Consider the following 15963-nt stretch of genomic DNA (forward strand, 5'->3'; position numbering starts at 1 on the left):
AAAGCCACTCCTTACTCGCTCGCTCTCCATTAGTCCTCCAATGTCACATCTCGAACCTCGACCTCAAGCTTCCATGTCCCACATTCTATAGTGTGGCATGTGGGCTTGCCTCCTCTGTCCTAACACTGAGCATATACACAGTGCATGGTGAACAGAGGAAATAGGAAACAGAAATAGCAGCGCTCCCGGAAGTTGGAACATGGGGCTGCCAGTCCACCATGTTGGGTATGTTTGACTTAAAGGAGGCGGACAACAATTTTAAACATTCGGTTTGCACAGAAATAATTAGAGAAAAGTATTAGAGAATCCGGACCATCAAGAATAGAGGAAACATGAAGGGGCTGAACTCTGTGGTTGCTGTGATTGGGCCCTGTGCCACAGTATGAAAGAAAGCAGAATGAGACCATTGGCGTGGAAGTTAGGACAGCATTGCAGTGATTGGCCCTGTGCCACAGTATGAAAGAAAGCAGAATGAGACCATTGGCGTGGAAGTTAGGACAGCATTGCAGGGCCATTGGCGTGGAAGTTAGGACAGCATTGGCGTGGAAGTTAGGACAGCATTGCAGTGATTGGCCCTGTGCCACAGTATGAAAGAAAGCAGAATGAGACCATTGGCGTGGAAGTTAGGACAGCATTGCAGTGATTGGCCCTGTGCCACAGTATGAAAGAAAGCAGAATGAGGCCATTGGCGTGGAAGTTAGGACAGCATTGCAGTGATTGGCCCTGTGCCACAGTATGAAAGAAAGCAGAATGAGGCCATTGGCGTGGAAGTTAGGACAGCATTGCAGTGATTGGCCCTGTGCCACAGTATGAAAGAAAGCAGAATGAGGCCATTGGCGTGGAAGTTAGGACAGCATTGCAGTGATTGGCCCTGTGCCACAGCATGAAAGAAAGCAGAATGAGACCATTGGCGTGGAAGTTAGGACAGCATTGCAGTGATTGGCCCTGTGCCACAGCATGAAAGAAAGCAGAATGAGGCCATTGGCGTGGAAGTTAGGACAGCATTGCAGTGATTGGCCCTGTGCCACAGCATGAAAGAAAGCAGAATGAGACCATTGGCGTGGAAGTTAGGACAGCATTGCAGTGATTGGCCCTGTGCCACAGCATGAAAGAAAGCAGAATGAGACCATTGGCGTGGAAGTTAGGACAGCATTGCAGTGATTGGCCCTGTGCCACAGCATGAAAGAAAGCAGAATGAGGCCATTGGTGTGGAAGTTAGGACAGCATTGCAGTGATTGGCCCTGTGCCACAGTATGAAAGAAAGCAGAATGAGGCCATTGGCGTGGAAGTTAGGACAGCATTGCAGTGATTGGCCCTGTGCCACAGTATGAAAGGAAGCAGAATGAGGCCATTGGCGTGGAAGTTAGGACAGCATTGCAGTGATTGGCCCTGTGCCACAGTATGAAAGAAAGCAGAATGAGACCATTGGCGTGGAAGTTAGGACAGCATTGCAGTGATTGGCCCTGTGCCACAGTATGAAAGAAAGCAGAATGAGGCCATTGGCGTGGAAGTTAGGACAGCATTGCAGTGATTGGCCCTGTGCCACAGTATGAAAGAAAGCAGAATGAGGCCATTGGCGTGGAAGTTAGGACAGCATTGCAGTGATTGGCCCTGTGCCACAGTATGAAAGAAAGCAGAATGAGGCCATTGGCGTGGAAGTTAGGACAGCATTGCAGTGATTGGCCCTGTGCCACAGTATGAAAGAAAGCAGAATGAGGCCATTGGCGTGGAAGTTAGGACAGCATTGCAGTGATTGGCCCTGTGCCACAGTATGAAACAAAGCAGAATGAGGCCATTGGCGTGGAAGTTAGGACAGCATTGCAGTGATTGGCCCTGTGCCACAGTATGAAAGAAAGCAGAATGAGGCCATTGGCGTGGATGTTAGGACAGCATTGCAGTGATTGGCCCTGTGCCACAGTATGAAAGAAAGCAGAATGAGGCCATTGGCGTGGAAGTTAGGACAGCATTGCAGTGATTGGCCCTGTGCCACAGTATGAAAGAAAGCAGAATGAGGCCATTGGCGTGGAAGTTAGGACAGCATTGCAGTGATTGGCCCTGTGCCACAGCATGAAAGAAAGCAGAATGAGACCATTGGCGTGGAAGTTAGGACAGCATTGCAGGGCCATTGGCGTGGAAGTTAGGACAGCATTGCAGGGCCATTGGCGTGGAAGTTAGGACAGCATTGCAGTGATTGGCCCTGTGCCACAGCATGAAAGAAAGCAGAATGAGACCATTGGCGTGGAAGTTAGGACAGCATTGCAGTGATTGGCCCTGTGCCACAGCATGAAAGAAAGCAGAATGAGGCCATTGGCGTGGAAGTTAGGACAGCATTGCAGTGATTGGCCCTGTGCCACAGCATGAAAGAAAGCAGAATGAGGCCATTGGCGTGGAAGTTAGGACAGCATTGCAGTGATTGGCCCTGTGCCACAGCATGAAAGAAAGCAGAATGAGACCATTGGCGTGGAAGTTAGGACAGCATTGCAGTGATTGGCCCTGTGCCACAGCATGAAAGAAAGCAGAATGAGACCATTGGCGTGGAAGTTAGGACAGCATTGCAGTGATTGGCCCTGTGCCACAGCATGAAAGAAAGCAGAATGAGACCATTGGCGTGGAAGTTAGGACAGCATTGCAGTGATTGGCCCTGTGCCACAGTATGAAAGAAAGCAGAATGAGGCCATTGGCGTGGAAGTTAGGACAGCATTGCAGTGATTGGCCCTGTGCCATAGCATGAAAGAAAGCAGAATGAGACCATTGGCGTGGAAGTTAGGACAGCATTGCAGTGATTGGCCCTGTGCCACAGCATGAAAGAAAGCAGAATGAGACCATTGGCGTGGAAGTTAGGACAGCATTGCAGTGATTGGCCCTGTGCCACAGCATGAAAGAAAGCAGAATGAGACCATTGGCGTGGAAGTTAGGACAACATTGCAGTGATTGGCCCTGTGCCACAGTATGAAAGAAAGCAGAATGAGGCCATTGGCGTGGAAGTTAGGACAGCATTGCAGTGATTGGCCCTGTGCCACAGCATGAAAGAAAGCAGAATGAGACCATTGGCGTGGAAGTTAGGACAGCATTGCAGGGCCATTGGCGTGGAAGTTAGGACAGCATTGCAGGGCCATTGGCGTGGAAGTTAGGACAGCATTGCAGTGATTGGCCCTGTGCCACAGCATGAAAGAAAGCAGAATGAGACCATTGGCGTGGAAGTTAGGACAGCATTGCAGTGATTGGCCCTGTGCCACAGCATGAAAGAAAGCAGAATGAGGCCATTGGCGTGGAAGTTAGGACAGCATTGCAGTGATTGGCCCTGTGCCACAGCATGAAAGAAAGCAGAATGAGGCCATTGGCGTGGAAGTTAGGACAGCATTGCAGTGATTGGCCCTGTGCCACAGCATGAAAGAAAGCAGAATGAGGCCATTGGCGTGGAAGTTAGGACAGCATTGCAGTGATTGGCCCTGTGCCACAGCATGAAAGAAAGCAGAATGAGACCATTGGTGTGGAAGTTAGGACAGCATTGCAGTGATTGGCCCTGTGCCACAGCATGAAAGAAAGCAGAATGAGACCATTGGCGTGGAAGTTAGGACAGCATTGCAGTGATTGGCCCTGTGCCACAGCATGAAAGAAAGCAGAATGAGACCATTGGCATGGAAGTTAGGACAGCATTGCAGTGATTGGCCCTGTGCCACAGTATGAAAGAAAGCAGAATGAGGCCATTGGCGTGGAAGTTAGGACAGCATTGCAGTGATTGGCCCTGTGCCACAGTATGAAAGAAAGCAGAATGAGGCCATTGGCGTGGAAGTTAGGACAGCATTGCAGTGATTGGCCCTGTGCCACAGCATGAAAGAAAGCAGAATGAGACCATTGGCGTGGAAGTTAGGACAGCATTGCAGGGCCATTGGCGTGGAAGTTAGGACAGCATTGCAGGGCCATTGGCGTGGAAGTTAGGACAGCATTGCAGTGATTGGCCCTGTGCCACAGTATGAAAGAAAACAGAATGAGACCATTGGCGTGGAAGTTAGGACAGCATTGCAGTGACTGGCCCTGTGCCACAGTATGAAAGAAAGCAGAATGAGGCCATTGGCGTGGAAGTTAGGACAGCATTGCAGTGACTGGCCCTGTGCCACAGCATGAAAGAAAGCAGAATGAGACCATTGGCGTGGAAGTTAGGACAGCATTGCAGTGATTGGCCCTGTGCCACAGCATGAAAGAAAGCAGAATGAGACCATTGGCGTGGAAGTTAGGACAGCATTGCAGTGATTGGCCCTGTGCCACAGCATGAAAGAAAGCAGAATGAGACCATTGGCGTGGAAGTTAGGACAGCATTGCAGTGATTGGCCCTGTGCCACAGCATGAAAGAAAGCAGAATGAGGCCATTGGCGTGGAAGTTAGGACAGCATTGCAGTGATTGGCCCTGTGCCACAGCATGAAAGAAAGCAGAATGAGACCATTGGCGTGGAAGTTAGGACAGCATTGCAGTGATTGGCCCTGTGCCACAGCATGAAAGAAAGCAGAATGAGACCATTGGCGTGGAAGTTAGGACAGCATTGCAGTGATTGGCCCTGTGCCACAGCATGAAAGAAAGCAGAATGAGGCCATTGGCGAGGAAGTTAGGACAGCATTGCAGTGATTGGCCCTGTGCCACAGTATGAAAGAAAGCAGAATGAGGCCATTGGCGTGGAAGTTAGGACAGCAGTGCAGTGATTGGCCCTGTGCCACAGCATGAAAGAAAGCAGAATGAGACCATTGGCGTGGAAGTTAGGACAGCATTGCAGTGATTGGCCCTGTGCCACAGCATGAAAGAAAGCAGAATGAGACCATTGGCGTGGAAGTTAGGACAGCATTCCAGAGAGTTTGTCTGCTAGTGGCAAGAGCACTGGCAAGAGAGAAAGCATGAGGTGGCTAAAGCAAGTAGCCAGATCTCTGAGTAACTTAGAAAGAGATGCACACAGATTCCTGAGAAGGAGCTTCCTGAGAAGGAGTGGCTTGCTCAAACTGCTGCATGGGAAAGCCCATATCCTGGTGGACGTTGTGAAGCCACCAGAGGTAGAGAGAAGAAGAGAGCATCGCTTTGCAATCCTGCTGGAGCAAGAACCTGGCAAGCACTAGTGATTTCTAAAAGCTGGAGAAGAGCCAGTAGTGGACACACATGGAGAGTGGCCCGTGGCAGTGGGCTTATAATTACGCTTGTGTACAAGCGTGATACAAATAATATATCGTATCATATCATAAAGCATGAAAAGAACCCAGGCAGTGAGGGTGAAAAGTCAGGAACACATTCATTAAGACACATGGGATGCACATGAAGTTCCATCTAGACCCATCCGCCCCATCTCCTTGACTGCTCTTTGCCTTCTCCTTCACCATCTCTCCTTGGAAGAATAGGCACATAGTAAAACGGCCAATTATTTCATAGCCAGTGAGGATCATCAACATTTGTTGTGTGGCATTCAGTGTGCATGACAAATTATTTTGCTGTTGCTTATATTTCTTCCAGATCCGTAGGGTACAGGAAGCACAGTATCAGCAAAGAATGTATAGGATAGGAAACAAGGTACATATAGGTGGCACTAGTCTACCAACTGTCATTGCATTGCACTGCGGTTCTGGCAAAGATGGAATGGTGCTGATGTAGCAGAAGTCACTGATTGCAACACTAGTGCTGAAAGAGCTGGTTATGCTCAAATACTTAGGGCTTTAAGTGAGCCAGGGCTAGCTGGGCTAGAGGCCTGGCAGTCTTCAAAAAGTGCTTTTGATCCTAGGCCCTGCCAGGGCTCAAGCACTTCCCCCACTAGCTGTAGCCAGTATTCAGCACTCGAGCAGCATTCTGGCATGTGTTGCACTTCAAGCTGTATGTGTGATTCTTGTGCATCTGTTAGGAGGAGAAAGGTTGAAAGATAGATGTTCCTTCTCTCTTTCAGCCCCTCCCCACCCACCAGATGCTGCTGGTCGGCTAAATCAGTCCAAAGGCTGCCTGCAGGGGGGTTGGCGCTGCTACAGCTACAAAAACAAGCATTGGTAATATCAGCAGTTTGGACTTCTGTATATGCATGGGAAAGGCACTTACCAGGCGCAGCCATAGTAGTATTGATTAGCTATTGATGGTAGTAGGTGCAACATTGTACGAGTATCTTGGAATATAATAGCAATGCCAGGCAAATGTCTAATACTTATGCACAAGCCAAAGCCTTTGGCTTTGCCAATGCTTGTTTTGAACAGGATTTCAGTGAAGAACATGCAAAGTGGTTTTAGCCAGGTCTGCCTTCAGCCACTCGATTCATTACATTTATATTACACCAGTGGCAGTTCCAATTACTTCATTAAATCTCTGAAGACTGTTTTGAGAACGCTGGCACGCACCTGAAGAGTAAAGTTTGATGACAGGCTTGATTAAAGCGAGTTCAAAGAGTTCCCATGATGAGTTTGTTTTAGGCAGGGAGGGGCAGGAACTGGGAGGGAATGGCCTTGAGGATTAGCGTGGCCATGGGCAGTCAATGGGTGGGCAAATAACGAAGCAACACCTACAAGCTTGTGTGTCCCTCCTCAAATGCCATTTTTCCTATGTGCACTATAATGCAATAGTTTTGGTTTATAGGTATTGCAAGTGCAACCTAAGAGCCCGAACTAAAAAGGAGAGAAGGGGTGCACAAAAGCAATTATTGTGGTGCACAGGGGGCACGAGAAACTGAAGTGCTAGGATAGTAGCCAAAGTTGACCATATTCCAGCTTGCAAACTGCGTGTGAATTCAATAGACATTGTACAAGTGCAACCTTCATTTGAATGTGAGACCTTAGAGCTCATGAAGTTCTGTGTCACTGTGAGCCAGACCACACATTGCCAGGTTGTTGCAGCCGGGCAATTGCAGAAGTTGTTTGCCACTCCCCTATAAGCCATGCCTGACACTTCTTAGGCCACGCCCCTTGTTAGGGTGAAACGGTACCTGTCCAGGACGCCAGCGCTTCTCCATGGATCGGATGTCCTGGTCCAACTCATCATTGAACAGAGTCAGCTCCTTCTCCAGCAACACCTAAAGGAGAGTTGAAGGTCACCTGTTACCATGGGTGCCCTTCCATACACCTTCTGTCTGCCACATACATGCATCCGCTGCCACACAGACACACGCACACACATTGGCCCTCTACCTGATGCAAAGGAAGGAAGGAAGGAAGGAAGGAAGGAAGGAAGGAAGGAAGGAAGGAAGGAAGGAAGGAAGGAAGGAAGGAAGGAAGGAAGGAAGGAAGGAAGGAAGGAAGGAAGGAAGGAAGGAAGGAAGGAAGGAAGGAAGGAAGGAAGGAAGGAAGGAAGGAAGGAAGGAAGGAAGGAAGGAAGGAAGGAAGGAAGGAAGGAAGGAAGGAAGGAAGGAAGGAAGGAAGGAAGGAAGGAAGGAAGGAAGGAAGGAAGGAAGGAAGGAAGGAAGGAAGGAAGGAAGGAAGGAAGGAAGGAAGGAAGGAAGGAAGGAAGGAAGGAAGGAAGGAAGGAAGGAAGGAAGGAAGGCCCGCCCAGTGTCTGGATGTCTGTGGCTGCATGGAGCTATTGCCCTGGGTATATTCTGTTCCATTCCATTTCTCCTGGGTGCTCGCTGACACGGGCAGGTGGCATTCTTTACCCCATCCCCACTTGCCCACCATAAACCTTCACAACGAGCCTGTCCTGACCCTTCTTGGGTCACTCTCCTTACTCTTCATGCCAGGTGGACTCAGAACCTGAGAAAATGGCGCCATTCCTACTTCCACCTGATCCGTGTTGGACAAAATCGCCACAAAATGGCGTATGTTGCACTTCACACATGCTACTAACGTAATAGGATAGAAGCATGGCGTTCGGTCCTCTGTGTTCAAAACAATGACAGGCTCTTTCCTTGGGACCAAGAGCCAGCTTATAATGGTTGCGTTCTTTTCTGCCTCATGGAGCAGAGACCAATACATTGATGTGGGGTGCATTCTTCTTAAACGTAAGTCCTAAAAAAAAGTGTGGTGATGCCAGGATAGCAATCAGTGGCCTGGAGTCATGGTTCTCCTGGCGGGCCAGCTACTGGGCATCCCCTGTGGCAGACAGACGCCTACCACCTGTATGTGCTGCTTTCCTCTCCACTTCCTACCATTTCTGGGCGTCCATTGGCTTGGGAGTGATTGACAGCTCCCTGCACCTCTCGACCTTTAGCCACTTTCTTCCTAGCGAGCAGCCAAAATGGTTGGATTGTAAGACAAGACATAAAGTGTGCACAATGAATGTATTGATCCGAACAGCACAGTGCTCTAGTTAATTATTTGTGACTGACTATAAGAAAGGAACATTAACTGGCCTTATAGTAAGAGGTCCTGCAAACTAGTTTCTATATTTACCACAAGGATTGTCCCACTGTTCATTTGTCGGGATTGTATTAGTTACTGTTTTGAATGCCTATCCCAAGCAAAGATAATGTATACATTTCTACACACGTCCCCTCTCCTGTTTTATCCATTCGTGCATAATTAAAATGCCTGTAAACTTGTGAGTTAAAGTAAGTGGTTAGTTTGTTTTCTGCATTCACTGTGCTGTTTCCTGTTGAAATTCACCGCTCTGGCAGGCACCCGACTCCACTTGTGGCACTTCCAAAGTAGCGGATAGCAAGAAAAGTCACAACACTGGACACAACGGTCCTAACTCTGCCCCTTACTCTGGATTGGGCCATCTTTAAAAGTGGGAAAACAGTACCACTGAGTATTAAAGTTTCTAGTGTCAAGAATAATTGGCTGGATAAGGTGTGCAAAAAAGCCAAAAGGATTCTAAGAAAACTAATTAAGCGGACTTCAGAGAGTGGAGATAAGTCAGTTAGGATTGCAAAGTTACAATGCAAGAAACCTCAAATGAAGAAGGAGGATTTTGCTATGGGGAAATGAAACAACGTTGGTGCTATTCCGTAAACAAGCGACAGCAAAGGATTTTGGCTATTTATTGTTCATGGTGTTGAGGGAGGCAGTATTATAAAAGATGTAATACGCACTATTGAAGATGAGGTGTGGTTTAATTATTTAAGATCTTTTATTCTCCCTCTCCCTCTGTTGGTTATAGCAATTCTGATTGGGTACAGGATATGGATACTGTAACCTGTGGTGCCACATCCTTGAGTTTTTCTTTTATAATTTGAAGAAGCTACCCTTTCCCAACGTTCTTCTAAGGTTCATGCTCTTGATGGTATCCACATGGATTTGTATAGAAAGTGATTTTATAATTTGGGGACAAATAGTTTACAGGATGTTTGAAGTTACCTTGACCTGTGACTGGGTACCTTCTTGATCGATCCAATCCACAAAAAGGGATATCGAAATCTACCTAGCAATTATCGACCGATTTCGCTCCTCGATGCACTGGTAATCCTTTTTGTTAAAATAGTACTAAAACGGATGCAATTTGAGACAATAATTTGATTTCCCTGGCCGAGGCAGGTTTTATAAAAGGCCTGGGTAGGACAGATCAATGCGTTTGATGGAACAAGTGGCTTACCTGTAACTCTTGTCCTACAGCATGGGTCTTGCATGAATTTGCATGCTCATGGATTCACATGCTCATGAATATTCCCTGTCGTCATGCTGGGAATCCTTGGTACAAAGAAAGCGGTTTAACTATAAACTAAAACTGCTCATCGCCTCTATAGCCTATCAGTGTCCTTTGGGTCATATTGCCCCCAGCCAATGACACCTGTCCTCCTAAGCTCCACCCCTGGTAGCCATCTTTAGATTTTACCACAAGTGTTGGGAGTCTTCGTGCTTCGCGCCTCAAAAATCTTTAGTTTTTTGCTGTTTTATGAAGAAAGTCTCCATCTCTTCATTGTCAAGCAGCACATGGCGACTATGGGCTGTGGGAACCTGTTGTCGGCAAAGTTCTTCAATCCGCTGTCAGATCTTCAGCCCGTGGCGCCACACGCCCAGGCTTGGCCATGGTAGATGTCACGATGAAAAGCCTCTCAGGTCGTGTGAAAGCTGCACTCTTAAGAATATCTTCATCAAGGATCGGCAGCTCAAGTGTATTTACTGTCTTCATGCCGACCACGACGCAAACGGGTGCTCAATATGTAAATTCTTTTCATCGAAGACTCAGAAGGATGCTTTGGATTATTTCTCTTCGTATAGAAACATTTGGTGCTATCAACGCACCCTATGTAGCTTGCCTTAATAGATCTGAAAGCAGCATTCAACCTAGTCAATAGGTCAGCATTATGGGATATATTTAGAACCAAAGGACCTAGATGCTGATCTAGTAAACATACTCAGTTTATTATACACTAATAACACTGCTGCAGTAGGATTTCGGGGAATGGGGAAGATGACGGCAAGCTTTACTCTTAATCAAGGAGTGCATCAAGGATGCGCACTTGCTCCTGTTTTGTATTTCCTATTCATTGATGGTGTTGTATCAGATCTACTTTCAGAGAGGGCAGATGTCCCAATGGTTGTTAGAATCCTATCCAGTGTTGTTGTAAGCTGACGATGCGGTGTTGATGGCCAGAATCGAGGTCTCTTTATTAAAGTTGTTAAAATAAATGGCTATGTTTTGTATGGCATTCAATGTGGTCGTCAACACTGAAAAAACTAAGTTCATGAAGCTAGGTGGAAATAAGTCCCCCACAAAATATTTTTTCTCTAGGTGATGAGCCCCTTCAAGTGGTAAAATGTTTGGCTATTTTGGTCCTCAAATTGTTTACGGGCACCACAAGTGGAATGTGCAAAACAATCGTTTTCTAGCCTTTTAGCGAGGGAAAACACGTGGACAAAGTCTGCAGATACGGAAAGGTTTACTGGCCAAATGATCAATACAGCGATCAAATCGAAGCTCGGTCTAGATCATTTATCACTGAAAACAACACCGGATTTTGAGACCTAGCTGGACTACTCACTTGATATTTTACTTTCGGAGGCACTTGCTCCCTGCATTAGGCCTGGCAGGGAAACGGAAGGGAGCCAGTGAGCAAAAGTCAGTGTGTTCTTGAGACGTGGTGCAGCTCAATGTTTTCACTGCCCTTTCCCCTGAAATTGAGGCGAAAGGGGTTAACGCCATTACTAAAGCATTACAGGGTAAGTAAGTACTCCCAGAATGCACTTTATTTTGTACAATTTGTTTAGATGGAATGATAGGTTTTGCAGTTAGCCAATATATCTCGTGAGCTCGGCAGCTGAGGAAAGGGAAAGTGAAATCACCACTGCTTGCTCTCCCGGGTTGACTGGGAACCATTTTTATAAATATGTAATATGTACCGATCATGTACTATAACTGGATGAGCAATGATTTATGATTTGTATTTACAGGTGTGTAATTTGTATTTTTAATAGTGTTTTTGTGATGTCTATGGTGCCCAAATAAAAGACTACTAATACTGCTGCTGCTACTACTACTGCTGCTACTACTAATACTATTACTACTACTACTACTGCTGCTACTACTACCAGCACTACTACTACTAAGTCTGCTACTACTTCTACTGCTGCTACTACCACCACTACTACTGCTGCTACTACTACTACGGCTGCTACTACTACTACTACTGCTGCTGCTGCTACTACTACTACCAGCACTACTACTAAATCTGCTACTACTTCTACTTCTGCTACTACCACCACTACTACTACTGCTGCTGCTATTACTACTACTGCCAGCACTACTACTCCTAATCTTGCTGCTACTTCTACTGCTGCTACTACCACCACTACTACTACTCCTACTGCTGCTGCTATGACTACTGCTGCTACTACTACTGCCCCCAGCACTACTACTAATCTTGCTACTACTTCTACTGCTGCTACTACCACCACTACTAACTACTATGACTACTGCTACTACTACCTCTACTGCTGCTGCTACTACTACTGCTGCTACAACTACTACCAGCACTACTACTACTAATCCTGCTACTACTTCTACTGCTGCTACTACTACTACCACTACCACTGCTGCTGCTACTAGTACCACCACTAAATTCGATTTTGTTACAAGGCACTCTGAACACAAAAAAACGAAATTGGCAGCACAGATGGAGGGTACATTTGAAGAAATGTTTGGCTAGGCAGGCAATCCAAGGCATGTCAAAAAAGGTGGTGATTACTAGTGTTATGTATGTGTGAGTTGGAGAAAGTTAGTGCATGAAGGAGCACACCAAAGTGTCAGCAGAGGTAGTGTCATGGAGAGGAGGAGCGAGCGTGCCTCATAGTACCTTACCAGGGCTGGGGGTAGATCTTTGTCCATTTCTTAGGGCTGAGAGGTAGCAGGAAATTGCAGGGAGGGAGAGTTGCCCCTTGCACCATCATACTCTGAAAGGCTCAGACAGGGGCCTTAGTAGTGGGCCTTGGATAGGGGGCTGGCTAAGCCTGCTGGCTTCCCTTATTGGCCTTTTAGTGTCCTGATGAGCCGGCTGGGCAAGGATTTGTAAGGGAAAGATGGTGTTGGCCGTCTTGGAGCAAGATGCCACAATTAACTTCAACAGTACAGTTGGGCTGTTTAGAACGATTCAAAAGGTGCACTTTGGAAAAGAAAAAGTACAGAATCACTGGAGATAATGGGGATCACCCAGGGCACTTTGGGTTAAAAAATCATCAAGGATGGAAGTGCGGCACCAGCGATCTGCAATTTGTAGGCAGTCCAAGTCCAACAGGCTTATCTGCCAGTTAATATGAATTTGCTGCAAAAGTCGTCCATTCAAAGGGCAACTGAGGTGATCTAAATTATTTCACCTTTTACTCCAAGATAAAATAATTTAGATCACCTCAGTTGTCTATTGAAAATATTTGGAGTAATATTTTATGATTTAGGTATATCAGGTTACCCATACACTTCATTAGTATGGTTCTTCCTTTGGTATCCCTGCCAGTGTATGGAATTATAGGGACCACCTGAGTAGGACATTGAAAGAGGCACAGTAGCACAACAGTACTGCATAGCTCAGGGTAAAACCAGAGACCATGAGGGTCCAATCCATGGCATTTCTTGCACGGTTCAGAGTGACTTTGCACTGCTGAAAAGAGACTTTGCACTTCCGACACAAACCCTGATTCATGGAACTGTGCAAAGTCATTTTGTAAGTCATTTTTGCAGTACAAAATGACTTTGCACTGTGCAAAAGATTTCATGAATCGGGCCCTGTGTGTCAACAATACGCAGGAAATGTGTGGACTGGATGAACATGGGAGTCATTCAATTCTATGGTTTTACTTGTTGGAAGGTTGAGTGCATGGTGGCAGCAGGGTTTAGGTTTGATCCCCAAGCTTTGCAATACCCACACTCTCACCCCAGCACAGGGGCACTCTTACCTCAATGGGTTGCGTTCGTGGTTCCTGGTGATCGTCTCGGAAGGCATCTGTCAGCTGAAAGCCAAGAAAGACATCCTAGATTACAGCTCATATTAAAATAATTCAAAATTCTCCCCCACAGAGCAGCCCCCAGGCTCTCATATGGGCCAATCTCTATTTGAGCACTTACAAAGCAGTCCCCGGGGTCACAATACAGTCCAGAACCAAGTGTCACTTCAGAGGAGTACCTAGATTCACCCGCACACACGTCTGAGGATCAAATCATCCACATAATACAGACATGAGCCTGGGATCATGTACACATCAGTCCTTAAAGTTATACACAGGCATGTTACAAGGAATACTTACAACTAGCCCATGGGTTTATGATCAAATTAGCCACAGCGTAACGTACAGACCAGTCAACACAGCCACAAATAAGCTTGTCGGTTAGGTCACATAGGGACCTCTATGGCCACATGTTGCTAAAGTGGTCCTTTGCGTCACATACAAGGCAGTCACTGGGATCGTATGAGGACCTGTCCTGTGGATCGGATACATGCCAATTCCCAGGAGCTTCCTGTGGAGAGCTAGCTCTTTTCTGGCTTAAGAGGAGTCCCATATTTGCTGACCATGCGTGAATGGCATCTGGATTTTACTATTTGATGGCCGACAGCCCCAGCCCTCTGGCATAATGCCTCAATGACGGGTTCAGGAGGCGACAGAAGGCCAAATCTGCGAAGCTGAGAAGAAATAGGAGGCATGCCATCACATCCACAGGCCAGTGAGGAAGGGATCATTTCAAACAAACTAGAGTCCTTGGTGACCTAAGCAGTGCACGACCCTAGAAGACTGTGTCTCCTTCTATGGGCTATGGGGTTAGCCCTTCCATACACCGCTCCCCATTCGGCATGGGCAAAGTTCCATTCTTTCCCAAAACGACTATCAGCAAGTGGGGGTGAACCTAATATCATAGCTTTATGTGGGACAGGGCATTGCCCGGGATGCATGTCTAATCTCACAGAACCTTGAATGGAAATACTTTATTCTGCTGTTGTGGGATACTATAGTTACTGGAGAGGAACTAAATGACAGCTCCATTGTCCCTAAAAACACAAGTAGGAGGCGACTTCTTCTCTCTTCTGTCCTACTCACCATTTCGCTTCGGCTCTGTTAAGCAACCTCTTACCATCTTCTAAAAAGCCTTATCCATTGACAAGAGGGAATTGCGCCATCCAGCAGGTTGGAAACACCATCCATGCGTTCAAATTTAGGGAGGACCTGAATAAGGGCACCGCTCCTCGTCTGCCAGAGGACTCCACCTCCGAGCCTTTCCCAGACAGGGCTTATCACCAGATGTACCTCACCACTAGTTGCCTTCCCGTCGACTCTTGAGAACTCTTCTCGGTCTCCCTGGTGAAGACTTATCAAGCACCCTAACACAAACTACCCTCACGGGCTCCAACCAATCACATAAGCAATCACCTCAGGAACGCCTTCCAATCAGAGAAGGTTCCATTGGTTTAACAGAGCAAACACAACACGCCTGCAGAGATATGGACAGGCCTGTGCCTCTTCCAGAAGATTCCAGCCTTTCCCGCTATGCATGCAGTATTATAGAATCCTTGTCAGCCCGCCTTCACAGACTCCTGGTGTCCCATACAGGGTGCCCAAGTGATAGACTAGCCCTCGATACATATACAAATAGTTTGTTGTCTGGCAATAGCTGTGCCCTTTTATCCAGGGGGGGGGCAGGGGTGACATGACCATGCATTTTAAGCAATGCATGGCTAGCAGTCTACAGTCATGCACTGTCACAAAACTGAAGTCATTTACAAAAAGCGCCTAAGACATAATAATGAGGTGCTTGTATCTCGAGGGCTGTTCTAACTGTACCCTAGAAAAGGCCTGAAGTGGCGGGGGCTGTTGGTGCTGACTCTAAGCTCAGGTCGATCTTTTACTTTTTTTTTAGTCATGCCTCTTTTTGCTTAAAAAGACTGTACCTGCCAGAGGGGAGACTATGTATGAAAGTTATTATGGCTATATGAGTGCAGCAGAGCTGGAATAAGCCTTGCTCAGAATTTGCCATGCCACTGTCAAGGAAGTTCTGAAGAAACCCCTCTGTGCCCCTCTGCCCCAGGACTATTTTGTCATTGCTCCTTGACTTCTTCCTTGCTCGTGTTGGTTGTCCTGTAAGAACCCCAGTTTCCTTTCAAGATTGTGCGCCTTTCTTGGCATTAAACTGGCGGCTCTGCTGCATCTCCTACAATCATCCTTGGCCGCATAACCCTTTCTTCCATAGCTGAGGCTCCCCTTCAATCCCGCAATCAATTCAGGGAGGCTCGGTATTAACCAATAGCACCTGACTTCGATGACCTTTAGTGTCTGGGGTCAAAGGCTGTTCCTTAAAGGTGAAGCAAGGAAGAGATCCACATTAAGGCCAATCAAAGGGGTTAATATCAAGCACCTGTGCATGTCCAGATTGGCCAGCTTGCCTGTCACACACATGTGGGGAAGGCCAGCAGTTTTCCCTGGAGAACACGTAGTTGTCCAGTTCCCCGCCTCGAGGGCCGGGATCCTAACAGGTTTTCAAGATATCCCTCATTAATATTCATGAGGAAAAATGTGCATACATTTGGGGTCATTGTACGCAAATTTATCTCATGAATATTAATGAGTGGTATCCTAAAAACCTGGCATGGATCCGGCCCTCGA

General features: G+C 46.9%; 1 protein-coding gene across 8 annotated transcripts in view; it reads right to left on the reverse strand.

Moving 5' to 3' along the window:
• Positions 1 to 15963, reverse strand: part of SORBS3 (sorbin and SH3 domain containing 3) — a 683012-nt gene that overhangs the window by 237483 nt on the left and 429566 nt on the right. For all 8 annotated transcript variants that reach the window (XM_069617708.1, XM_069617705.1, XM_069617709.1 and 5 more), the window contains 2 exons: positions 13270 to 13323; positions 6933 to 7019 (listed from right to left, as the gene is read on the reverse strand). In XM_069617708.1, coding sequence (XP_069473809.1) covers positions 6933 to 7019; positions 13270 to 13323 — 141 coding nt within the window. The remainder of the gene's footprint in view (positions 1 to 6932; positions 7020 to 13269; positions 13324 to 15963) is intronic.

The sequence above is a fragment of the Ambystoma mexicanum genome, chromosome 10 (genome assembly GCF_040938575.1).
Source record: "Ambystoma mexicanum isolate Mex_15411 chromosome 10, UKY_AmexF1_1, whole genome shotgun sequence".
In the NCBI taxonomy this organism is placed as follows: domain Eukaryota; kingdom Metazoa; phylum Chordata; class Amphibia; order Caudata; family Ambystomatidae; genus Ambystoma; species Ambystoma mexicanum.